Genomic DNA, 26,258 nt, shown 5'->3' on the forward strand with positions numbered 1-26,258 from the left:
GCATAAAAAGAAATAACCCTTCACAAGTGAGGACAAAACCTAAATTTCTCACTAGAGCCCTTGAGGCCCTGCAAGTTCTGGTCCTTCAGGAGCTCACGCCTCAGTCAGCTCCAGTCACAGCAGCCTGCTCTGGGTTCCTGAACTCACTCAACCTCTCTCGTGTCAGAGCCGTGGATCTGCTGCTCCCTCTGTCTAGCCAGCTCCTACAAATCCGGTAGGTCTCAAGGAAGTATCACTTTCTCTGAGAGGCCTTCTCTGACTCTGTAATCCAACCTAGGTTCCTCTCCTGCACTTTCTCATAGTATTCTATCCTTTTTTCTTTCTAGCACTTATCAACATTTTATAAATTTGTCTGCATTTCTTCATTATCTATCTATGTAGATCATGACTCCAAGGAGGGAGGGCCAGTGTCTTCCTTCTTTCCCTCATCATCTGGCACGTGTGGTATTTCTGTGAAATGTGAACTGCCTATAAAGAGGTGCTTATGCATGTGGGGACTAACATCAATGTCCACCCTGAGTATAAGATGACCATCTAGCTGGTGCTAAGGATCACTGTATTTACTCACAAATACTGCCCCAGGGGAGAGATGACCCTCTTTCCACCTGCTGAAAACTACTAGCATCTGGCTAGAAGGGAGTTTGTCATCCATTCTGAGAGGAACAATACACAGCTGTGGTCCATTCTAATGCCAGAATCCCTTTCCCATTCCTTGCATGCCCGCCTTTCAATCTGACCAAGAAATATTGCAATAACCTCCTATCATCTTTAACCTCCAGCCTTACCCCTTTTAAATATATCACGTATGGGGTCAGGGTAGGAGAATGATGTTTCTGTATATATCTGGTCACTCCACTTGCTTGTTTCAAACCTTGTTTCAAACGACAGCTTATAATTAATTAAATCATTTGACAAACATTCTTGAGATCTTATTGTATTTTAGGTATCATTCTAGGTGCTGCTGATTAAAGCAGAAAGCAAGGCAGACAAAATCCCTGTTCTCTTAGAACTTACATTCTAAGGGAGTCGGGATAAGGTCCTACAAGATAAAGCTCCAGAGCTCCAGTGAATCTTGGCATTCAGGGCCCATTGCCATGTTTTTTCTCACCTGCATCTCTGAACAGTACTTTTCACCCTCTCTCCACCCAGATATGGGTCACGTGATGTTTAAGGGTGGGGGAATGAAAGATCTTGCCCAAAGATACACAGCCACCAAGCGCTGAAGTTGGGATTCTATCCAGATATGATGGATTCAAAGCCTGGTGCTTTTGTAGCTGTATCTCCGGTACTGGGCACACAGGAGGGGCTCAAAAGCAGCTTGCTGATGGACTCGATTCATACTGCCACACGTATTTTTCCTTCTTTTGATACCTTCCCAGGCTGGAGCAGATTTCTTCTGGTTTAGCCAAACAACAAATGATAAAGTTTGCCTTCAGAGGTTCTAAGACTAGGTCTACGAGCCCCCTATTCAATGGAAAATGAGTGTGAGGGATGTGTGGGAACTGAGAGGGTTTTGTGAGCAGAGGAGAGTCCAGGGGGCTCCAGGTTTATTATAGCCTCCATAGTTTCTGTGGGCTCTCTAAATTTTGCAGGCTTTTGTAATTCCAGGGATAATGGTGACTCCAGGTCTGATACACATTCCACAGGCTTAGCTGGCTCGTTTATCTTGCTTTTCCTGAAAGCGAGATGCAAAATAGGACAAAGAAAGAAGAATGTGGGAACAGGTCTAGAGGTGAGGTATCCAAATCTTTAAAAGACACTCCTTGTGCACAGAATTAAGGCAACATGGAGTGAGCACTGGCTTAGCCCTTCTTCACAACCCCATGGTTGGAGCCTGCAACTGGTCTTCTTCTGGTCCCTCTTGGTGCATCCTCAGTACCGATGACACTGACTTTTCTTCAGACTCCTCAGGGAATCCTGCCTGACTTCCTCATGCAGGTTTGGTCCCTCCCTCTTCTGCCCCACCGTAACTCCCTGGCTCAGCATTCCCTACTGTGAAGGTGCCTTCTCCACCAGTCTGGTTGCTCTCTGAGGACAAGGCCTAGATTTGACCCATTTCTGAGACCCCAGCACAAAGATTAGGAGATATTGCAGTAAATACTGGTGAAATTTAACAGATGGTTTACCCACAGAAGGACATTAAATGTTCATGCAGGGTGTTAGGAGGGCATCAGGGCAATTCTGATTCTGGAGAATCATAAATGGTAAATAACAGTGAGGCCTAGCAACCTTTGGCACTTTATCTTTCAAGCCCTGCCGAGGATGTGGGGTACAGGGTGAATGAAGGAGTAACCTGGGCTTGGTCTGATCTCTAACCACTCCAGGCTGACTTGGGCCTGTGGCATCTACACCAAGCTGACTGCGGCTGGCCATACACTCAGAGACCAAATCCTTTGCTTTCCACTCCAGTGCTACAGCTGCTATTAGGATTTTCCCCAACTGCTTTTTCAGTGGGGATTCAATGTATCCGTGTGTGTGTTGTGTGTGTGTGTGTGTGTGTGTGTGTGTGTGTAAGTAAATTGATTTTAATTGCTCTTTAAATTGTTTCTCTTAACTCATCCTTCTCTCTGGCTCTTTGCTTCCTATTTATAAAATGATCTGAAGGCACATTCTGGCATTAGGTTTCCTGCAAGACTGAGGACGATAACACTTTCAAAACACTGCTCCTTTCCCTGTGGATCTTATTAGTAGTAGTCCCGTAGACTAGATACCAGATACAATGGATACACACCAATATCCGGCTTTCAGAAAACGTGGCGACTGTGGGTTTTCCTTGTTCCTCAGGCTTCAGGGACGTCTTGAGTTCTTGGCTTGCTCTGACTTTAGAGCTCTTTTTTGCTTTGATTGCTGCAGTTTTTTTCGCCTGCTTCTTTCTGATATGTTTCACTCTAAGAAAATAAGCTTTGGATTGGTTCTGGCTTTCCATCTCCCTGAATCCCCAAATGGGCTCTATCTTGACCAGAACTACTGATTTAGCGCCTCACCAACAGTACCAGCTTGCTGTATGACCCAGGGCAAGCGACATATCCTCTCTGGGAATTAGTTTCACACCTTGAATAATGGGGATACCCTGCTTATTAGGCTGTGGGGCTCAGATGAGGTCAGCTATGAAAGGGCCTTGCAACTGGTGGAGACATTATTACTGGTCTTTAAGTCCGGTTGATTATACTTTGAAAATAGCTCCTCCATTTGCCCTGCCACCTCACTCTTCATCTTTCTCTCCCCATAGCTGGCCATTCCCAAGTCCCACCTCCCTGGCTGCCCCTCATCACTTGCCCCAGATCAGGCCTACTGTTTCCTGCTTAGTCCCCTGCACCAGCTTCCTGCCTGACCTCTGACCTTCTGGCTCTCACTCTCTCTGTGTCCCACCCCAAGCTCAAGCTTTCCTCCACAGTTTAGCACTCTTTCATGGCTCCCAACTGAGGATTCAGTCCAAGCTGTCTGGACAGGCGCCCCTGCACGACTCTGTGGCCTGACTTCCTACAACTCAGCCCTTCTCACTCCAGGCTTTTAGCTAATAAGTCAGCTAAGTTTTAATACTTTGTGAACCAATGCCAAGGATGTCTTTCTACCTCATTTTTAGCCATTACCCGGCACTCTCAGTGCACCTGACGTTACACAAAGACACTGGAAATGCCTCAAGTATGCCCCTGGGCTTCTGCATACAAAGGGTGGGTATCCCTTATCTGAAATGCTTAGGACCAGAAGTGTTTCAGATTTTGGAGTATTTGTTTATACATAATGATATATCTTGGGTATATCATAAATGGTAAATAACAAAAGTATAAATAAGTATAAAATAAAACAAAAACAAAACCAGAATTCATTTATGTTTCATATATACCTCATACACATGGCCTAAAAGTAATTTTATCCAATATTTAAGATTATTTTGTGCAAGAAATAAAGTTTATGTACATTGAACTATCACATGAGGTCACTTGTGGCATTATGTCAGTGCCTCAAAAACTTTCGCATTTTGGAGCATTTTTGATTTTTGATTTTTGGATTAGAGATACTCAACCCGTATTTTATACACACACACACACACACACACACACACACACACATATACACAATTTTACTATACTTTAAGTTCTGGGGTACATGTGCAGAATGTGCAGGTTTGTTACATAGTTATACATGTGCCATAGTGGTTTGCTGCATCCATCAACCCATCGTCTACATTAGGTATATCTCCTAATGCTATCCCTCCACTAGGTCCCTACCCCCCAACAGGCCCCAATGTGTGATGTTCTCCTTCCTGTGTCCATGTGTTTTCATTGTTCAACTCCTACTTATAGGAACATGCAGTGTTTGGTTTTCTCTTCTTGTGTTAGTTTGCTGAGAATGATGGTTTCTAGCTTCAACAATGTCCCTGCAAAGGACATGAAGGCATCTTTTTTATGGCTGCATAGTATTCCATGGTGTATATATGCCGCATTTTCTTTATCCAGTCTATTGATGGGCATTTGGGTTGGTTCCAAGTCTTTGCTAAGTGCTGCAATAAACATACACGTGCATGTGCCTTTATAATAGAATGATTTATAATCCCTTGGGTATATACCCAGTAATGAGATTAACCTATACTATTAATACTTTCCACCAAGCTAATGAGTACTTAGCCCTGCAGGCCCACCACAGACAGCACCCCGGGGACTTGCTGCTGCCTTCTCCAGGGCTGCCAAGCCCCTCCTTGACTTTTTCCTTTATAAAATGTACTGGAAGTGTCTGTTTTATGGTGTAGTTTTATGGCTCTGTAGATACAGAGCCATTGTCCTAATGGCCCTGGATTGTGGTGACTGTGTTTGGTGCCTCTTTCTTTCTTTAGACTCTAAGCTCCTTGAGGGGAGGAGTCCTGTCTTTGCTCTCTCTGAGCCAGGGCTGCGGCCAGGGCCTTCCGGGTAGTAGGCTCACAAGTGAATTTTAACCTTAGTACTCACATGAGAGGTAGGAGGCAGAGGAAGAGCAGCGCAATTACAATTCCCGCATAGATAGCACCCTGGATCAGCCCTTTCATGAAGGCCTGGGAAGTCAAAGAACTCTTTCCTGGAAGCAGAGAGCATGTGAGAAGTTTGGCATCGGAACCAAAACTCTGCTCCATTCTCTAGCCCCAGTGCCTGTCCCCATCCCCCTTATTGTCCTCACCCAGTCACCGAGCCCCCTCCACCCTCACTTGACATCAGTAGGATGCTCATAGCGTGGGTTCCGTTTTGGTTCTTCCCCTCACAGAGAAGTCTCATGCCCATTTCTGGCTCTTCAGTTAGGCTGATGGTGCTGTTAGCCCAGGGGCCAAGCATGGTGGAAATCACTTGGAGGCTGCCATCCATGCCATCCACACCCACAGGGACTCCTCCCATCCACCACTGCACAGAGGGTATGGGGATCCCATGGAAGGAACAGCTGCACTGCAGTGTCTTCTCCAAGGAGCAAGAGGAGTTGAGCAGCCTAGTAGGTACTGTGGGGAGGAAGAGTCAGGAGTCAGCAAGGCTTCCTGGCTTCCCTCCTCCAGTTTCTCCAGGATGCAGCCTTCTCTTTATTTGCTATTCACAAGGAGCTTCAGAAGGACTTTCTGGAAGCCCACAGGATTCAGGCCTCATAGACAAGTTCCCCTCTATCCTCTCTCCTCATTTGGCCTGAACCTGATCGTTAGACCTTCTTGAGGGGTGGCAAGTAAATTTTCTGAGGATCTGCATTGTCTGTGATCCCTCACCTACCCAGCAAGGCTAGATGTCCAAGCCAGAGTGCCTACTCTGCTTCTCTTCTTCCCACCCCCAACTTTCCCTTTAGGCTCTGTGATCAATTTCTCCATCCATCACTTACAGTCTAGATGCTGCTGGACAAGTCACTTCCCTTATCATTGCTGTTTCCTAGCCTGGAAAATCAGGATGTTTGCTGAACCTCTCATATTATCTTTGCTATAAGAATAAATGCCCTGGCCGGGTGCGGTGGCTCACGCCTGTAATCCCAGCACTTTGGGAGGCCGAGGTGGGTGGAACACGAGGTCAAGAGATCGAGACCATCCTGGTCAACATGGTGAAACCCTGTCTCTACTAAAAATACAAAAAATTAGCTGGGCGTGGTGGCGCACGCCTGTAGTCCCAGCTACTCAGGAGGCTGACGCAGGAGAATTGCCCGAACCCAGGAGGTGGAGGTTGCGGTGAGCCGAGATCACGCCATTGCACTCCAGCCTGGGTAACAAGAGCGAAACTCCGTCTCAAAAAAAAAAAAAAAAGAATAAATCCCCAAGATTTGTAGTGCACCCAGCTCAGTGCATAGTGAAGTATTAGCCATTCAGTAAACACAACACCTTTCTCAATTTCCTTCTTCCCAGTCCCAAGTGGCCTTTGATGGAAGATTCAATGGAAGCCAAGAGTACTATGGCATCTTCTCATAAGAATGTTGGAAACAGCTTTGCTCTACACAGAATAGATAGGACATGTTGGCCATTTGATGAACATCAAGGATTAGGAAGGACATTCATCATTGTTTCCAATAACGAGGAATCCGTCTTCAAGTTTACATGTACTTTTTCATTGAGGTTGTTTGAGGTTACTGGAGGAAAGGGGTAATTTCCCTCTAACCAGTAGCTCTTGATCTTGGTCTCTTCACCCGAGTCACTTGGGGGTGCTGTTGAGGAATGTGCGGGGACCCTGATGCACAGCCCCCACTACAGCTATCCTCTGAACCTGTCTTTTCCATCTGGCAAAGTGTGCCCGTGGAAACGCTGAGAGACTTAACTTCAGGGCTTCCAGTAATGTCTGAAACAGCTATTAGTGCTGTCACGCCTTCACAGCACCCGCACTCTCAATCCCTCTCTCTTGCCCAATTTGCTATTTGCTTCAGACACCCCAGCCCTGTCAAGATCTGGCACACAGAAGATGTCCAATTCATATTGGTTATTTGGTACTTATGCCTGTATGTTCTCTTTCTCCATGCCTCCATAGCCCATCCTCTGCCCCATCAACACCCAGGCCCTGGAGTCTTGGCTTCCAAACACACCTCAATGCTGCTTCCTACCTTACTTACCCAGCTGTAGCAGTGGAAGCATCATTTGCAGCAGCAACAGTTCTCAGGAACAGCAGAAGCTCTTTACTGTGCTGGCTTTGACATCAGAACCGTATTGCTCAGAAGGAGCGAGGTGATGGGTAGCTGAAAGAGGATGTGGGGATAGGGAGAGCAGAAAGTATTCTTAGCCAAGACAGGGGCTTCTGTCTCCAGTCCTCGTGAAGACCTGTTCACCTGGAGAAGCAAGAATTATATGGGATGAGATGCTCATGAGCATGGAGAGACAGGGAGGCAACTAAGATTTTCTGTGAAGCCCCGGTGTCATGTCGCCTTTAGTCTTTGTTTTGTTCTTACACTGTTGCCCAGGCTAGAGTGCAGTGGCTTGATCTTGGCTCACAGCAACCTCCATCTCCCAGGTTCAAGCGAATCTTCTCTTAGCCTCCTGAGTAGCTGTAATTACAGGTATGCATCACCATGGACAACTAATTTTTCTATTTTTAGTAGAGATGGAGTTTCACCATGTTGGCCAGGCTGGCCTCAAAACAACTGACCCACCTTGGCCTCCTAAAGTGCTGAGATTACAGGCATGAGCCACCATGCCCAGTTTGTTTTTGTTTTTGAGACAGGGTCTTTTTCTCTCTCCCCCCACCCCCCACCCAGTCTGGAGTGCAGTGGTGTGATCCCTTAAGATAGATCAATTGGCCTGAACCTGATTAAGACAGAAAAGATAGAAAAGTGTTGACATCCTCTCAGAAAAAAATATGATAATGCTTAGTTTCGCAAGAAGTACAAAACAACATCTCCCCCCAAAGTATAATTGTTTTGCCATAAATTTGAAATGAATGCTGAAAGTAATATTATATAGCATGGCACAATGTTCCCTTTTATATTCCATGCAGATATTTATTTAATAAATTTGTTCTCAGTAAACTGCTATTAAAAAAAGAGATAGTGTGAGATTCTGTCTCAAAAAAATGGCCAATTCCAATTCCAACTGGATGTTGTGAGTTAAAAATCCATAGTAATTCCAGTCTGGGCAACATGAATACAAAAATTATCTGGGTGTGGTGGTATGTACCTGTAGTCCCAGCTACTTGAAAGATTAAGATGAGAGGATCACTTGAGGTGGGGAGGTTGAGTGAGCCGTGATCATGCCACTGCACTGTAGCTTGGACAACAGAGTAAGACTCTGTCTCAAAATAATTAAGTAGATAAATAAAATGCATGCATACATACATACATACATAGTAATTCCGAGAGTATGGTATTGACAGGAGGATAAATAAAAATTTCAATGAGACGGGCTCTCTGGTTGAGAAAAATACCTATACAGACATGGTCACTTGATTTAGGTTAAGTATGGCACTGCATAGGAGTTGTGAAAGGACTGTCTTTTGAATAAGTTGTGTCAGAATAACTGGTTAGCCATACAGACAAAAGAAATAAGACCCCTACCTTGTGCCATACATAAAAATAACTTCTAGGGACAATCGGAAAATCTTTAAACTTTTTTCTAGAACAGTGCTGTGTAAAGAAATATAATGTAAGCTATAAATGTGGACTACATGTGTAATTTCAAATTTTTTAGTGGCCGCATTAAAAAAGAAGACACGGTTAAAATTAAGTTTAATGATGTTTCATTTAACCTAGTGAAAGAAACCTAGGTTACTCACTAGGTTATTTATATTGAACCTCACTCTATATTTCAACATGCAATCAACACAAAATTAGTAAGATTTGTACATTCTTTATAAAGTCTTCAAAATCTTATATATATTTTACACTTACAGCACACTTCAATTCAGACTAGCCACAATATAAGGGCTCAATAGCCATATGTAGTTAGTAGCAACCAGATTGGTGAGCGAAATTCTTGAATACAACATAGGAGACTATCTTGGTAAGTTTTACGTAGGCAAAGACTTCTTTAAAAGGACCAAAAAAGCACTAGCTATGAGGACATATGGATAAACGGACTGCATTAGAATTAATTTCTGCCTCAAAAGATACCATTAAGAGAGGATAAATGCAAGCTACAGGTCTGGAGAAGTTACTTGCAACACATACAACATGCTTGCATCCAGAACAACAACAAAAAGATCTTACAAGTCAACAAAAAGGCAGACAAATAGTAGACCTGAATAAGAAAGTCTGGAGCAGGGGCATCACAAAAGATTATGGCCAATACACAATTTGAATGATGCTCAAACTTATTAGTCGTCAGAGGAAGCAAATTAGAACCATAATGAGATACCACTACACACTCACAGTGACTAGATAGAAAGATTTATAATGCCAGGTATGTAGAGGAAATGAAATTACAGGAACTCAAGCTACTAATGGGAATGAAGGTTGGTATGATTTTTAAAAAACTGTTTGACATTTTCTACTTAATTTGAACATTTGAACCCTATGCTCTGGCAGTTTTACTCTCAGGTATATGCCCAACAGAAATTTATGAACTATGTACCAAAAGAAATGTACAAGAATATTATTCATATTAACACTATTTATAGATGTCTCAACACTCAAAACAATGAAGAGCAGTGAAATGGTTAAATAATTATCATATATTCATAAATGGAACTATATAGCAAACAAAATGAATGAATGAATTATAGCAACCACATGAATGAATCCCATATTGAATGAAAGAAGGCAGATACAAAATAATATGTTATAATTTCATTTAGAAATACTTCATAGTTCAAGATGAGGAAAAGTAATAAATGGTGTTAGAAATCAGGGTAGTGGTTGTCCTTAGCAAGGATAAAGAGGGTAATGGATGGTGTAGTACATGAGTGGTGTGTTTGGGTGTTGTTCATGTTCTATTTCTTGACCTCAATGGTGGTTACACTGGTCTGCTCCCTTTGTGATAATTTGAGTTGTATACTTATGATCTGTATTAATACTTCTCTGTATAAAATTGTACTTTGATTTAAAAGCTTGTTTGAAAATAAACACAGAAAAACAAACAGAAAGGATACCAAAGAGAATACAAAACAGTTGAGACAAATAGAAATCATGTACCTAGATGTTAGATTTAAACTCCAACACATCAGTGATTGCACCAAATATAAATGGCTTAAGTTGTCCGGTAATGGATCTAAGATCATCATACTGGAAAAAAGAAGCAAAGCCAAACTCTATGCTGTTTACAAAAGACCACAGCAAAGCATAAGTGTAAAGGACAATTAAACCAAAGAATGAAATCTATATACCACGCAAATACCGACCAGAGAACAGGTAGACATACCTACATTAACATCCCATAAAGTAGACTTTAAGCAAAAGGTACTACCAAAGATAGAATGGCATATCTCCTAATGATAAGATGACATAAACAGGAATAAAGTATATATTTAAAATTTGTGTTTGCCTACTAACATAGTCCAAAAATATATAAACCAAAAATCGACAAAAAAAGAGAGAAATCGACATCCACAATAGTAGTATGACAGTTTAATCACTGTTCTCTCAGAAACTGATAGGACAAACAAACTATTGGGATATATAAAGATTTTAACAACTCGATCAGCAAATTTGACCAAAAATCGATAGAGAATCCTGCAGTCAATAACTGCAGAATCCAATTTCTTTATAAGGATACAGAAAACATTTATAGAAATTGGCCATAGCTGGATCATAAGACATTTAAATCTTAACAAAATTTCCATGAAAATATTTAAAATATCATTAATAACCAGGGAAATGCCTGTTAAAACCGTGGGATACCAGTACATATCCAGCTGAATATTTTTAAAGACTAACAATATATCAAGTCTTGGTGAGAATGTGATACTCAACTTTCACACACTATTGGTGGCAATATAAATCAGGACAACAAAGTTATTTATCAAAGTAGAAAATACATGTACTCTATGACCCTCAGTTCCACTCCCAGATACATACTTTATTGAAATGTTTGTGCATATGTACACCAAAAAGCAAGGCAAAAATATTTACAGTGATATTATTTTAAAATAGTTACAAAGTTAAACAATCCAAATGCCAGTAAACATAGAATTTTAAAACATGAGATACTACACAGCAACCAAAACCTAAGAGCTAATGCTAGATGCAACAACCGGAACCATTCTTAAAATATTGAATGAACAAAGACAGACACAAATGAGTAATAATTTATGGTTGCATTTATTTAAAATGAAAGAAAAAAAACTGGGCAAAATCAAGTGTTTATGAATACATGCACAAATAATAAAAATCCTTTAAAAGTTGCCAAGAAATTTCCAGCATAAAAGTTAGGATATTAATTGCATTGTGGGGAGGAAGGAGGTCTGCTTCTCTTCTTATTATATTATTTATAGGGGCATGAACAAGTCTTTGGAGATACTGGCTATAGTGAATTCCATAAGGCTGTGCCCTATGTAGGCATCCTTTTAATAGTACAGTTTTCCATTGCCCATCTGCCTGCCCATATGGCCAGGCCATTGGGCACTGCCCATGAATTGGTAAAAACCCAAACATAGAGGCAATTCAGCTGACTAAAGTGACTTGTTTTTACCGTCTTCAATCTGAGTGTCAGTCTTCCAAACAGGATGTTGTTAATTCACTTTGGAATTGCCATCCATAAATCAAACAGCTCTTAGTTGGTCAATCAAGAGCTATTATTAGACATCGTCATCCAAGTAATAGGATCTAGCAGCTCTTCAGTAGGGAAAAAGAGGCCACCTGTTCATAAGTATAACGAATACCTCCTTGCATTTCCTTGGTAGCATTTTTCCTGTAAAAACAATTTCCATTTTATTACGAGACTCTTTTGGGCATGGCCTTCTTTACTACAGTGTTTTCCCAACATTACAAACACATCATGAGGATTTCAGGTGTCAGGATTATTATGTCCTTCAATGATGGGGCTTACTCAAAAGCCGGATAGGCAGCTAGTTGCCTCTCAAATGGAAATTCTCTGGCAAAAAAAAAATCCCAGCATTCACCACTAGGTGGCGCTCACTGGCCTTAGCGCCAGTCTGCCTAAATAAACCAAACACTAAGTTTCTAACATGTTTTGTCCACCAGATATCCTGTACTGTTTCAAATTAACAATTAATGTGGGCTTAGGCAATCTTATTGGTTCCTATTTAGCATATTCAATCGATATTGGTTGAAGGGAAGATTTACGTGCCTTCTGTTTTATAGTAGTAGATGAGTTCTTCCCTAGTCGGACGTAATATCCTTCCTCATAATACGTTTAGGTAAATACATTCACATAATACATTTACACAACGTCTAACGGTCCAGTTTTCATCCGAAGGTTCACCTGAATCTCATCAACTTTGGCAATCCTGTGTCTTTACAATCTAACTATAGATGCTATTAGAATTTCACCAACCTTTTCGGAATCGCAGTGTTAGGGGCTCCCACGTGAGTCCCAGAAATATCTCTTAACCATCCCCTATTTTACCACTAATGTGCATATGACTTTGGGTCCTCAGTTGGAGGTCAGGCCAAGCAACCCAGGCCCTTTTGTCGCTTATCTTGATTAGATCACATGTTCGTCCACTCAGGAGATAGGAAGTCAGATTTCTCATCGTCATGTTTGCCTTCTGGCTTTTAAAATTCCTGCAAACTAGGGCAAATATAGCAGACTTGACTGGGGCCCTTCAACACTGGGGGACTAGTCTGGGTTCCCACTAGTCCACCTAATTTCTAGCAGTGCTCCGTTGGGACCTTTGTTTTGACTTCCTTAGTGTCCGCTTAACTCATCTCATTTCTCAACTGTTTCAAGATTTCCACCCTCTTGGAAATGTTCATCTTTTCTCACTCTCTGGTGAATAACTCTAATTTTCTTTGCCATCTGTCATTTCAGCCTAACTTTTCCCTTTAGCAGCAGCCCTGGGGCTGGCAGCTCTAGCTCAGGCTGGCCAGAGCCCAAGATGGGCCCAGCATCAGGCTCTGCCTCAGTCACTTTCATTTTAGCGATTACAGATTAAAATAGCGGAAGGATTGTCTATTTAGTTTGTTTCCTTATGCATCCAGTGGGTCAACTCCTTGGGGGTTGGATCCATTTTATTGAAAAAGCAATGGTAACTTTTACCTCTGATAACTGTTAGCAGAACAGCTGCATTTCTATACCCATGGGTGACCTGAGGACAATCCAGGAATCAAAGGCTCATCATCTTGATTTTACATTCTTCCTCTTCTCAAACCATATGTTTCAGTGAGTCACGGTTGTTTTAATGAATCCCATTTCTGATAAAACCGAAAAGTTAGGGAATAGTCCACAAGATGCCCCCATTTCTGACACCAACTGAAGATTTCAAGGATCCCTGATTATCCTCATTTCTCAAATCATTTGTAGGTTTTGAACCCCAAGACTGCCCTTGGGTTTGGTAATTCACTAGACGTTCTCATGGAATTCACTGAAAGCTGTTATACTCTTGATTACTGTTAACTACAACTAAAGGATAGTAGTTAAAATCAGCCAAGGAAAGACACACAGGGCAGAGTCCAGAAGTTGCACACACAAAGCTTCCAGTTGTCCTCTCCCTATGGAGTCATAGACAGCATAACTTAACTTTCTTAGTAATAATGTGTGACAATATGCATGGTACTGTCAGCTACAGAAGCTCACCCAACCCTTGTGTCCAGTGTTTTTATTGGGCCTCCATCATGTAACATGGTCGACTTCCCTCAAGGTGAATCTTAGTATCCAGCTCCTCCTGACGTTGAGCTGATACCACCTGATTCAAAGCCCCTATTCTAAATCATGTTGTTAGACTATCTGGTATGGTCTGCTTCTACTCTAAACCACATTGTTAACATTAACTGGTGTGGCCAGCCGTCACCCTAAATCACATTTTTAGAATATTCAGTGTGATGCAAGGTCCCTGAGCAGACAAAGATACCCCTATCAGGTATGACATTCTAAGAGCTTGAGAGTGTCTTCCAGAAGCCAGGGGCAAAGGCCAGACCTCTCCTCAGTCAAGGTTAAATTCCTTCCTCCACAGAATAAAATGTCAAATTCAGAAGAGCAGTTATGTCTATGTTTGAGAGTGGGAGATGTGTTCTCAAAAGGGAGTATAGCAGGGGTAGTGTTTGTTTTTCTTCCTTCCTCCCTCCCTCCCTCCTTTCTTTCCTCTCTCTCTCTCTCCTTCTCTCCTTCTTTCTTTCCCCTCCCTCCCTCCCTCTATCCCTCCCTCCCTCCCTCCCTTCTTTCCTTCCTTCCTTCCTTCCCTGTCTTTCTGTCTTTCTTTGTCAGGGTCGTACTCTGTCACGCAGGCTCGATGGAGTGCAACAGAGCATTCACAGTTCACTGCACCCTCGACCTCCCAGGCTGTAGCAATCTTCCCACTTCAGCCTCCCAAGTAGCTGGGACTACAGGCATGCAGCTCCATGCCTGACTAATTTTTAAATTTATGTAGAGATGGGATCTTGCTATGTTGCCCAGGCTGGTCTCAAACTCCTAGGCTTGAGCAATCCTGCCACCTGGGGTTCACAAAATGCTGAGATTACAGGTGTGAGCTACTGTGCCCAGCCAGTGTTTTCAATATAATGCTGGTGGTGGGTATATGCTCATTATATCATGTTTATACCTTTCTATATGTCTGAAATATTTTATAAAATTTAAATGAAAACTGCATCATTTGTCATTTTTGTAAAAGCTTTATATATATGTATTTTATGTAAATATATACCTACATATTCATATATAACTATACATATGTGAATGAGTAAAAGATCTAGAATGATGTATAAGTTGATACCAGTGCTTACCTATGGTTAGACCAGTGATCATAGATGAGAGGAATAGAATTTTCAGTTTTTTAAATTCCAGCTTTATTGAAGGTACAACCGACAAATAAAAATTGTATATACTTAAGGTGTACAACATGATGTTTTGATGTTATGTACTCACTGTGAAATGATTACCACAATTCAGTGAATTAACATAACTATCACTTCACATTTACCATTTTTTGGTGTGTGGTGAGAACACTTAATATCTACTGTCATAAAGTGTCAAGTATATAATACATTATTATTTGCTATAGTTACCATGGTATACATTAAACCTCCAGAACTTATTCATCCTGCCTAACTGAAACTTCATACCCTTGACCAATATCTTATTTCCCTTAGCCCTCAGCCCTGGCAACCACCATTCTATACTTTGCTTTCATGCATTTGACTTTTTTAGATTCTACATATAAGTGAGATGATGTAGTATTTGTCTTTCTGTGTCTGACTTGTTTTACATAGCAAACATAATGTCTTTCAGGTTTATTTACATTGTTGCAAATGGCAAGATGTCCTTTTTAAAGGCTGAATAACTTCCATTGTGTGTGTGTGTACAATAAATCCTCACTTAACATCATTAGGTTCTTGGATACTACTACTTTAAATGAAATGATGTATAATGAAACCAATTTTACCATATATGAGAACATGTGAACTCTACACAGATAGTGGCCCTGGCTAAGAAATTATTTTTTTTGTCTTAGACAGTGTTGAAAAAAATGACAACATTTGAATGGTGTGTGTGTGTGTGTGTGTGTGTGTGTGTGTGTATACATATATAATATTTTCTCTACTCATCTATTAATGGACACTTAGTTGATTCCACATCTCGGCTGTTGTGAATAATGCTGCAGTGAACACAAGAGTGCAGCTATCTCTTCAAAATACTGAGTTCATTTCTGTTGGATATATACCTAGAAGTAGGATTGCTGAATCATATGGCAGTTCTATTTTTAATGTTTTAAGGATACTCCATACTGTTTTCCATAATGATCATAGCAATTTACATTTCCACCAACAGCGCACAAGCTTTACTTTTCCCTACATCCTCACCAACACTTATCTTTTGCCTTATTGATAACAGCCATCCAACTGGTCTAAGATGACATCTGTGGTTTTAATTTGCATTTCTCTGATGATTAGTGATGTCAGGCATTTTATCATATACCTGTTGGCCATTCTGTTATGTCTTCTTTAATGAAATGCCTATCCAGGTTCTTGTCCATTTTTTAAATTGGGTTATTTGATTTTTTGTTTTTTGGCTATTGAGTTGTTTGAGTTCCTTATATATTTTGGATATTAGCCCCTTATTAGAGGGATGCTTTGCCAATATTTTCTCCTATTCTGTAGGTTGTCTCTTCACTTTGTTGATTGTTTCCTTTGCTGTGCACAAAGTTTAGTTTGGTGTAATCTCATATGTCAATTTTCACTTTAGTTGCCTGTGTTTTTGCAGTCATATCCAAAAAATTATTTCACAAACCAATAATTTTCATTGTGTATTATATCGGAATATACAGAAGTTTTCCCCTATGTTTCCTTTTAGTAGTTTTACAATCTCAGGTCTTATAATTAAGTCTTTTTTGCCCAGGCTGGAGTGCAGTAGCACGATCTCGGCTCACTGCAACGTCCACCTCCCAGGTTCAAGTGATTCTCATGCCTCAGCCTCCCAAGTAGCTGGGATTACAGGCACCCACCACCGTGCCTGGCTAATTTTTGTATTTCTAGTAGAAACGGGGTTTCACCATATTGGCCAGGCTGGTCTCGAACTCCTGACCTCAAGTGATCCCCCGGCCTCAGCCTCCCAAAGTACAGGGATTACAGATGTGAGCCACCGCACCCGGCCTCTTTTCTTTGGCCATCATGTCTCTCAATTTTCCGTCTGTCTCTTGTTCCAAATGGCTCCAGCATATTCTCTGTCCTCAGCACACTTCCATCTGTTTATTTCCTTAGCAGGGTATGTGAGATGCAAAGGTGTTGAGCTTTCTAAGGGAAGCGCTGACTTAGGAATGACTGACCTATTTAAGCTGAGTAAAAAAATTGCTTTTCCAGGGAAAGCCAGGATGACTAACAATGAAACAGATTGACACATGGGCTGTGTGATCACTGAGCGCTTTGCAGCGGTTGTTAACTTACCAAGAGACTGACTTCGCGGGAGCCTATAACCAATGAACAGGGCAGGCTACGAAGGGAGTGGATTCTCTGACGAACTGATTCCTAAGGGGGCTCACCCGACTCAGAAGGGCACTGACCTGATCGTGAACCAACGGGCCACTTGCTTCCCTTATTGGTAGACAGATGACGCCCCGGGTGCCCTCGGGCTGACCGGGTGACTGACGTGGTGGAGGCTGACGAACCCGGCCACGGGCTCCTGGCAAACCCCCTGACTATGCTTACTCTCACCGTCTGACGGATCCAGATTTGGCCTCTGTCTGACCGAAGGGCTTGCAGGGGCCTCCCTGACCCGAGAGCCGTCCTGGTGGCCTGACCGACCTGTGGCTGCCCCACGGCCCAAGGATCCGCTGACTGACCAAATGGAAGCCAAGTGACTGCAGTTTCAATGAAGGAACCCAGCAACCGCCAACAACTGCCAGGGACCCTACAACCGCCAATAAACCGCCAGGGACCCAGCAACCGCCAACAACCGCTAGAACCCAACAGCTGCCAGGGACACCCGACAGGCCAGGGACGGTCTTGTGAGGCTAGGTCTCAGCTGCACAGGGAAATGGGCGTGAGCCGCGACAGCCGCCATAGGACCTGCTCCCTCGCATCGTCAGGTGAGTGATCTACCCCACAGCCAATGAGCGGCTGCGTGGGCTTATTTTACAGCCAATCAGAGGCTGCATGGGCTTATTTTACAGCCAATCAAGGCTGCATGAGCTTATTTTACAGCCAATCAGAGGCTGCATGGGCTTATTTTGCAGCCAATCAAGGCTGCATAGGCTTATTTTACAGCCAATGAGCGCGGCAAGGGCTAATTTTACAGCCAATCAGCAAGGCAGAAGGAGCATTGCGTCCGTAAGCACGTGCCCCTGCAGTGACAGGGTAGTTTGGGCTGCAGTTTCCTTAGCAAGGCATCTCTGGCCCTTGCTGATGAAACCATGCTCTTCTCCAACCCTGGGGACTCAGTTCCTCTTGTTTAACCCTGTTTATTTTTTCCTCACACTTTGTCCATTACACACTTTCTTACTCATTACACTTTCAAAATATGAGACGCGTTTTAGCCAGAGTAACTCCATCTGGAATAGGAGCTGGGTAAAATGAGGCTGAGACGTACTGGGCTACATTCCCAGAGGGTTAAGGCATTCTAAGTTACAGGATGAGAAAGGCAGTGGGCACAAGATATAGGTCATAAAGACCTTGCTGATAAAACAGGTTGTAGGAAAGAAGCCAGCCAAGGCTGGGCGTGGTGTAATCCCCAGCACTTTGGGGGCCAAGGCGGGCGAATCACATGAGTTCAGGAGTTCGCGACCAGCTTGGCCAACATGGTGAAACCTCCTCTCTACTAAGAACACAAAAATTAGCTGGGTGTGGTGGCGGGAGACTGTAATCCCAGCTACTTGGGAGGTTGAGGCAGGGGAATCACTTGAACACAGGAGGCGGAGGTTGCAGTGAGCCGAGATTGCACCACTGCACTCCAGCCTGGGTGACAGAGCAAGATTCTGTCTTCAAAGAAAAGATAAATAAATAAATAAGCCAGCCAAACCCCACCAAAACCAAGATGACCACGAGAGTGACCTCTGGTGGTCCTCACCGCTACACTCCCACCAGCACCATGGCAGTTTACAAATGCCATGGCAACATCAAGAAGTTATCTTATATGGTCTAAAAAGGTGAGGCATGAATAATCTACCCTTTGTTTAGCATGTCACCAAGAAATAACAGTAAAAATGGGCAACCAGCAGCTCTATCTATGAGTAGTCATTCTTTTATTCTTTGACTTTCTTGATAAACTTGCTTTCACTTTACAGAATCGCCCTGAATTCTTTCTCGCGTGAGAACCAAGAACCCTCTCTTGGGGTCTGATCGGAACCCCTTTCCTGTAACAAAAACACTCTTTGCTAAATATCGTTTGCTAATGATATTTTTGTTTATGGTTTGACTGTTCCACTAGAATAGAAGCTCACTTTTGTTTTGTTTTGTTTTATGGCACATAGGAGGCCTCCACTCCCCATTACGACAGTCTTCACCTCCCCGTGGCAGCAGTTCCCCCTTCTACTACTGCAAAGATTCTTCTCTCTTTATTGCAATAATTGTTTTGGATAAAATCTTGACTTATTTAAGTGCAGATTTGTTTTTTTATGTGACAGATTGAGATGATGCTCACCTTCCGGGGCCTTACTGCATGGCCCTTGCAGACCAGGCCCCAGACAGACTTCCCAAGAGGAGACCTGACTTTGCTCCCTTTACCCCAGCTGTAGCAGACTGACTGCTGTCACTCAAACATCTGCCAGGCCCTCTTCTACCTCCTTGCTTTGTAATTGATATTACCAGCACTTACACTGCCTTCCTCTTTTCTTGTCCGTCTCTGGCATTCCCTTCAAGGTGCAGTTAGAAAGGAGCGTCCTCTGAGCAGCCTTTTCTAACTTCTTTTGCATCCCTGAAAGCTCTTGCCCTTGGGTCCCCAGACCATAGGCTATAATTATCCTCATAATTCATATAGTTTGCCATCCTTATAGGAACCTTATTCTACTGTGTTTTAATAAGTTACCTATTTCTGTCCCTTTCACAAACCCTACCCATGAACTTGAGCTCTCCCAATTGCTAAAATAACTAATTGGGAAGCCATTAGGCTGAGATGATTCCAGACCCTTTGTTTCCAAGTAAGCAAATTGAAACCCAACTTGAGGTGAATGGTCATGTCCTAGAAAAATGAAACTTAGGCTTTAACCAATTGGAAATGGCCAACTAACCTCTAAGTAGAGACTTTACCAATCAGAAACCACCAGTTGACCTCTAATTAAAAACTTTAAGGGTACTGTTCATCTTTAACCAAATCAAACTACTTTCTTTGTTTTGATTTCAGGGACATCTTTCTTATAAAAGTTTTCCTTGTGTGACCACTGGATGGTCTGGCACTTCTGGATTCCAGATTCATGAATGTAAGCTCAGATAAACTCTTTAAAATTTTAATGTGCCTGAGTTTATCTTTTCATATGAGCCAGGCACTGTATCTTCTTCCTCTTGATGTTCCTGGGGATGTTGAAGCAGCTAGGTTGCCTGGGGTATAAAGCTGGGGTAACATTGGCACATGCTAGGAAAATTTAGGACACAGAAACACACAAGGAGTTTAGGAACAGAGGTTTAGCAGGAAGAAGAGAAAGAAAGAAAATGCTTCCTCTATAGAGGAAGGGGTTTTGGAATGGAAAAAAAGACCGCCTGGTGGTGAATTTGCAAATGTTATAGTCCGGTTTGAGGAGGTGGTGTCTGATTGACATAGGGCTCATAGACTGGTTCCATCAAGTATGACTTTTTTGTTTTTTCTGAGATGGTGTCTCGCTCTGTCTCCCAGACTGGAGTGCAGTGGTGCGATCTCAGCCTACTGCAGCCTCCACCTCCCATGCTCAAGCGATTCTCCTGCCTCAGCCTCCTAAGTAGCTGGGATACAGGTGCCCATCATTACGCTCGGCTAATTTTTGTATTTTTAGTAGAGACAAGGTGTCACTATGTTGGCCAGGCTGGTTTTGAATCCTGGCCTCAAATGATCCTCTTACCTCAGCCTCCCAAAGTGCTGGCATCACAGGCATGAGCCACTGCCCCCAGCCTCGATCAGATGTGACATTTACGTAGCGCACAAGGAAGGCTGGTCATCCCACCCTAATCTTCTTAGGCAAACAGGCTTTCCAGTTGATTTTGCAATCTTGTATGCACCTTATAGCACACGTGGATGGCAGAGAAGGGAAGATGGAGCTGCCGTCTTGAAAATGTCTAGTCCTTTGTTCCTGTTGGTATTTGCCCATGCAAGCTCCCAACTTGCAGGCTGCTCTTCGTTAGAAAATGATTTTGGGCTGCTTTTCATTAAAAAAGAAAAGCCTTACCAAGGACTCCAGTGTCCTTGTTCTGGGCCTAAGTAATTTCTTCTTATTTCCCTGTATCAATGTGGCATATAGTAGGCATGCAGGAAAAGTTTGGAAAACAAATTAGAAAGAACCTAGGGATTTCTCAAGACCTTCTTCATAAATGTGATAAGAAGACACTGAAATGACTAAATTGTTTGAAATTGGACAACATAGTGGTTTTTGTGGTTGATCTTGAAGAACAAGAGAAAGTTCATTTTGTTCAAGTATCTATGTGAACACAGAGGAGGAAGGCTCTAATTCAATGTTTCTCAACTGAGTGCTTTTTTGCACCCTGATAGACATCTGGCAATGTCTGGAGTCCTTCCTGGTTGTTGAAACTGGGCCAGGGGAGCTACTGACATCTTGTGTGTACAATTTAGAGTAGTGGCTCAACACCTCACAATGTACCCTTGTTCCTGGACCAAAACAAGGGTCAGGCTACTTATTCTGTTGGCCCGATAACGAGATGCAGGTGCACTGGGAGAGAAGGGAGTTTCTTTCTGTAACCAGGTACAAGGAGAAGGCTTGGGAAATATTGCGAGACCAACTCAAAAACACAGTTTTCCAGAGCGTATGTACCTTCTAAGTTATTTGTCTACATGTAAGTGTGCATTCATCTAAAGATGTAATCGATTAACTTCTTCCAGGCTACAACTGACAGTCCTGAAGACCTTCCTCTGGAGCAGGCGTCTCCAAACTTTTTACACAGGGGGCCAGTTCACGGTCCCTCAGACCGTTGGAGGGCCGCCACATACTGTGCTCCTCTCACTGACCACCAATGAAAGAGGTGCCCCTTCCTGAATGCCCCTTCCTGAAGTGCGGCAGGGGACCGGATAAATGGTCTCAGGGGGCCGCATGCGGCCCGCGGGCCGTAGTTTGGGGACGCCTGCTCTGGAGCCTCAGTAAACTTACTTAATCCAAATGGGTCCAGGTGCTGGGGTGGTTACCCTTATCTTGTCTCTTGTTAAATCATGGAGGTTTGGGGAGTTTCTTCAGACCCCCAATAAAACTTGTTTAATCCTCAACAGGTCCTGGTAAGAATTCCTTCGTTATCTTGTCATGCTCAAGACCCAGGAGAGGCCTGGGCAGAACTCTTGGTGGGCTTTTGTTACATTCCAGCCTTTGTATGAGGGCACTGGCTCTGTCAGCTTTTAATATTTAATTTAATCACTCAGTGCTGAGACAGTTGTTATGGAGGCCTGCCTGTGCAGCCGTTAGAGAGACCTGGCCTGCCACACCCTCCCGCGACTACCACCACCAAAGAATTATCCAGCCCAAATGCCAGCATATGAATAGTATTGAGGTTGTGAGGCAGGGTAAGTAAGGTTAGGAGGCCGTACTGACTTGTCTCGTTGTGCGAAGCCCCATGGATCCCTTTCGAAGCAGGCTACTCTGGCTTGCACTCTCCTGAGTCAGCACCTAACTCTTTTGCAAGATGAACATTCTGACAGTATACCAGCAGACCCCCAGATGGTTGCAAGTTCCTGCTTCTCAGTATGGTCTGGGAAAGAGAACAAAAGCCACTTATTCATGATGTAGCTTCCCCAATCTCCAACCAATCAACACCAAAACCCAAGAAGCTGTGAACTACAACTTTCTGCCTTGAGGGAGCTGGGAACTTCTCCAGGGTCCTACGTGTGCAGGTAGGCTCAAGGTTTAGATTATAGTGACCTTTTCCTCATTCTAATAGTAGAAATCACACCCCTAGGTGGAGATTTTATATGATAATGATACATACAATGGGTGTCCGAGCATGCAGATGCTGAGTGCATACTTTTCATGCTTGACCTCACCAGTATCTTATGAATATCTACGTACAGCTTCCATAAAAGGAATTCCCATGGGACGCTAGGGGCTGTCTCTCCCTCCCTCTGCCTCTCAGGGTATACTTTCACTTTGCAGTAAACTTCTTCACCTACTCTTACTTTGGACTCACTCTCAAATTCTTTTGTGCTGCAAAGTCAAGAACCTGAACCAGCCCACCAACAAATGAACTCTGCTCTAATCCAAGCTGTGGGAAAGTACAGGGGCTGGGAGAGGGGAGAAGTAGGGAATGCAGCTTGTCTGAGGAGGTGATGTTTGAGCCAGCTCTCAAAGAACGAGTGCAAGTGCGTGCTGCAAAGAAGGAGGGCAGGGGACAGTGTTGCAATGAGATAGAACCACATGAATGAAGCATGGAGAGGCACAGAGGGACATGTGATCTCTAGGATGTGGCTGAGGTATGTGAGGGGTGGTGGCTGAGGGTGAGGTTGTAGCAAGTTTTTCTTTTTTGAGACAAGGTCTCTGTCTCCCAGGCTGGAATTCAGAGGCGGGATCTAGCTCACTATAACCATGAACCCCCGGGATCAGGGGATCCTCCCACCTCAGCCTCCCAAGTAGCTGGGGCTATAAGGGTGTGCCACCACACCTGTCTAATTGTTCTTTGTTTTTGTAGAAACAGGGTCTCTCTATGTTGCGCAGGCTGGTGTTAACTCCTGGCCTCAAGCAATCCTCTCGCCTCAGCCTCCCCAAGTGCTGGGATTACAGGCATGAGCCACTGTTCCTGGCCTGGGAAAAGTCTTGAATAACACTCACTGGAATCAGAACATCATCTTGAGGCAAAGGGGCAGGTATGGGAGGATTTTTAGCAAGAGAGATACAGGGTTAGAGGTGAGTATTAGAAAGCTCCCGTTACTGATGGTTTTGGTGATGGGCTGGGTGGGGTAAGACTGGAGCCCAGAGGCTGAGGAGGAGGCTTTTGCCATGGTCTGGGAAAAAGACATCGAGACGGGACCTGGATCTGAGAGTAAGAGGAGGGGACAGGCCAGGAACTTGGTGACTTACAGGAATGGGTGAAGAGGGAAAAGGAGAAGAGAAACAAAACTCTGGCTGTGGAGACTGAAAACAGGCTTTATATATATATATATATTTTTTTTTTTTGACAGTCTTGCTCTGTCACCCATGCTGGAGTGCAGTGGCACGATCTCGGCTCACTGCAACCTCTGCCTCGTGGGTTCAAGCGATTCTCCTGTCTTAGCCTCCTGAGTAGCTGGGATTACAGGTGCGTACCACACCTGGCTCGTTTTTTTTATTTTTAGTAGAGGTGAGGTTTCACCATGTTGGCTAGGATGGTCTCAATCTCCTGACCTTGTGATCCACCTGCCTCGGCCTCCCAAAGTGCTGGGATTACAGGTGTGAGCCACCGCACCTGGCCCTATGCTTGTTTTTTTTGCTATCTTGCACATTAGTTTTTCCCTGTGACCACAGGGACACCCTTATACTCAGGATGCAAGTGGAAAGCCTGTTGCCACAATGATATAGCTGGAAACCTGCAGGTCATTCAGTGAATCCAATCATTACCTTAAAGAATTTGGCAGGTGGCTGAGTTCACTTTGACCAGCCTCCAAGAGCTGGGGGCTTGACATGCACCAGCCACTCTGTCAGGCAGTCTGCATGCATTGATTCATTTAATCCCGAGGATGAACCAATGAACTAAGTGGTGCTACTATCCCCATTTAACAGATAAGCAAATGGAAGTAGCAAGAAGTTCAGTGGTGAGGCAGGTGTTTAGATCCTGGAGGTCTGACTTGAAAGCTTAAATTATTATTATTTTTTTATTGAAGTAAAATCCACATAACATTCAATGTATTTTAAAATGAACCATTTTAAAGTGAACGATTCAGTGGCATTTAGTACGCACACAGTGTTGTGTAACCACAACCTCTATTTGGTTCTAAACATTTTCATTACCCCAAAAGGAAACCATGTACTCACTAAGCAGCTGCTGCCCTCCTCGAAGCCCCTGGCAAACCACCAATCTACTTTCTGCCTCCAAAAATGTATTTCCTATTCTAGACTTTTTATACTGATGGCATCATATGATATGTGATCTTTAGTGTCTGGCTTCTTTCACTTGGTGTGATGTTTTCCAAGTTCATCCATGTTGTAGCATGTGTCCGTACTTCAGTCCTTTTTTATGGCTGAATGATATTGCATTGCAAGAATGTACCACATTTTTTTAATCCCTTCATTAGTTGATGGACATTTGGGTTGTTTCCAATTCTTGGCTACTGTGAAGGAAGTGAAAATTTTAATTGCTGCCTTCTACTGCCTTCGTTAAGACAGTTTTAACAGATTCTAGATCCTGGGAATATAGCTCTTACTTTATATTCCCATATATATTCTCATATATATATTCTTCTAAATATAAAAAATACTTTATATTTAGGAGAGATGAATGGGAGCCTGTGGGATCCCAGAGGAAGGAGTTCCAGATTCTTCCCAGGGTAGCAAGAAGATGAAGGATGCTTCATGTTGGAGAAGACCTTGTACTTGATCCTTGAGGTATTTCATACTGTGGCCAGTGGAGCTCACAGCCCCCAGAGGAGACGAAGCCAGGAGAGGGGAAGAGGAGGAGGTATAAACTCACCAGATTCAGGAAGTAGTTCAAACAGTGGCCACTTAGAGGAACAGGCAGAGAGTAGCCTAAATTGGGATCTGAGAGATTGGAGAAGGGGAGGAGGCCTGTTTCGCAAGAAACCATGAGTGTAGGCCAGAAATTGTTCCTTGGTGGGAGGTTAGAACTATGCACAGTGGTGTGATGCTCTCCTTGCTCAATGAGATAGAATGAATACCTGTGTCCCCCATCCCCCATATTCATATGTTGAAGCCTAATCGCCAATGTGATGGTATTTGAAGGTGGGGCCTTTGGAAGGTGATTAGGTCATGAGGGGGGAGCCCTCATGAATGGGATTAGTGCCCTTATAGAAGCAACCACAAGAGATCTCCCTTCCCTGCCTTTCAGCCATGTGAGGACACAGTGAGAAGGCATTGTCTATGAATCAGAGAATGAACCCTCATCAGACATGGAATCTGCTGGTCTCTTGATCTTGGACTTTCTAGCCTTTAGAACTGTGAGAAATAAAATTGTATTGTTTATAAGCCACCCAGTTTATGGTAGTTGGTTATAGCAACCCAAACTAAGACACCCAGGCCTTGAGTACCAGCTCCCATGACTGCAGATGGGAATCCTCACACCTCTGGATGGGAAACCTGGAAGACAACCTGGCTTAAGGGAAGATGAGTCCGATTTGGGGTGCATTAAAAGCACGGAGCCTGTGGGTCATTCGGGAGAGATGTGCAGGAGAGCATAGGAGATTAGAGCTTAGGAGGGAGGCCTGGGCTGGAAACGTAACTTGTGAGCCCTCAGCAGAGTCCAGCCTTGTAGTTCCCACCTGGATTGAGTTCAGGTCATTTCAAAGATTCACTGAGTACACTTCATGTGCTGTGTCCGAAGCTGGTCTGTAAAAATACAGGACTGGACATAGTACAGTCCCTGACCTGGAAAAGCCTGGAGATCAGAACTAAACAAGGATAATCTTATAAAAATATTAATGTAAATTTGATTGAAGAGTAACATTCCTGTAGAAAAGGGAACACATCACAAGTGTTTTACTA

At 43.3% G+C, this 26,258-nt stretch overlaps 1 protein-coding gene across 3 annotated transcripts; it reads right to left on the bottom strand.

Annotated features, from left to right (window-relative positions):
• Window positions 1–918: 918 nt before the first annotated feature.
• SIGLECL1 (SIGLEC family like 1) lies at window positions 919–22,232 on the bottom strand. Of its 3 annotated transcripts, none has more exons than XM_039465708.2 (6): window positions 22,167–22,232; window positions 7,030–7,242; window positions 5,177–5,458; window positions 4,944–5,049; window positions 2,732–2,888; window positions 919–1,675 (listed from the first exon to the last, which is right to left on the bottom strand). In XM_039465708.2, the coding sequence occupies exons 2-6, from the start codon at window positions 7,052–7,054 to the stop codon at window positions 1,649–1,651; spliced, it is 597 nt and encodes a 198-aa protein (XP_039321642.1). In that variant the 5' UTR covers window positions 7,055–7,242; window positions 22,167–22,232; the 3' UTR covers window positions 919–1,648. The 3 variants fall into 3 exon arrangements, with proteins under 3 accessions (XP_039321642.1, XP_003944290.2, XP_039321643.1); XM_003944241.3 differs by lacking the exon at window positions 22,167–22,232 and adding an exon at window positions 13,601–13,757; XM_039465709.2 differs by lacking the exons at window positions 5,177–5,458; window positions 22,167–22,232 and adding an exon at window positions 13,601–13,757.
• Between the last annotated feature and the right edge of the window lie 4,026 nt (window positions 22,233–26,258).

This window comes from Saimiri boliviensis, chromosome 14 (genome assembly GCF_048565385.1).
Source record: "Saimiri boliviensis isolate mSaiBol1 chromosome 14, mSaiBol1.pri, whole genome shotgun sequence".
NCBI lineage: Eukaryota > Metazoa > Chordata > Mammalia > Primates > Cebidae > Saimiri > Saimiri boliviensis.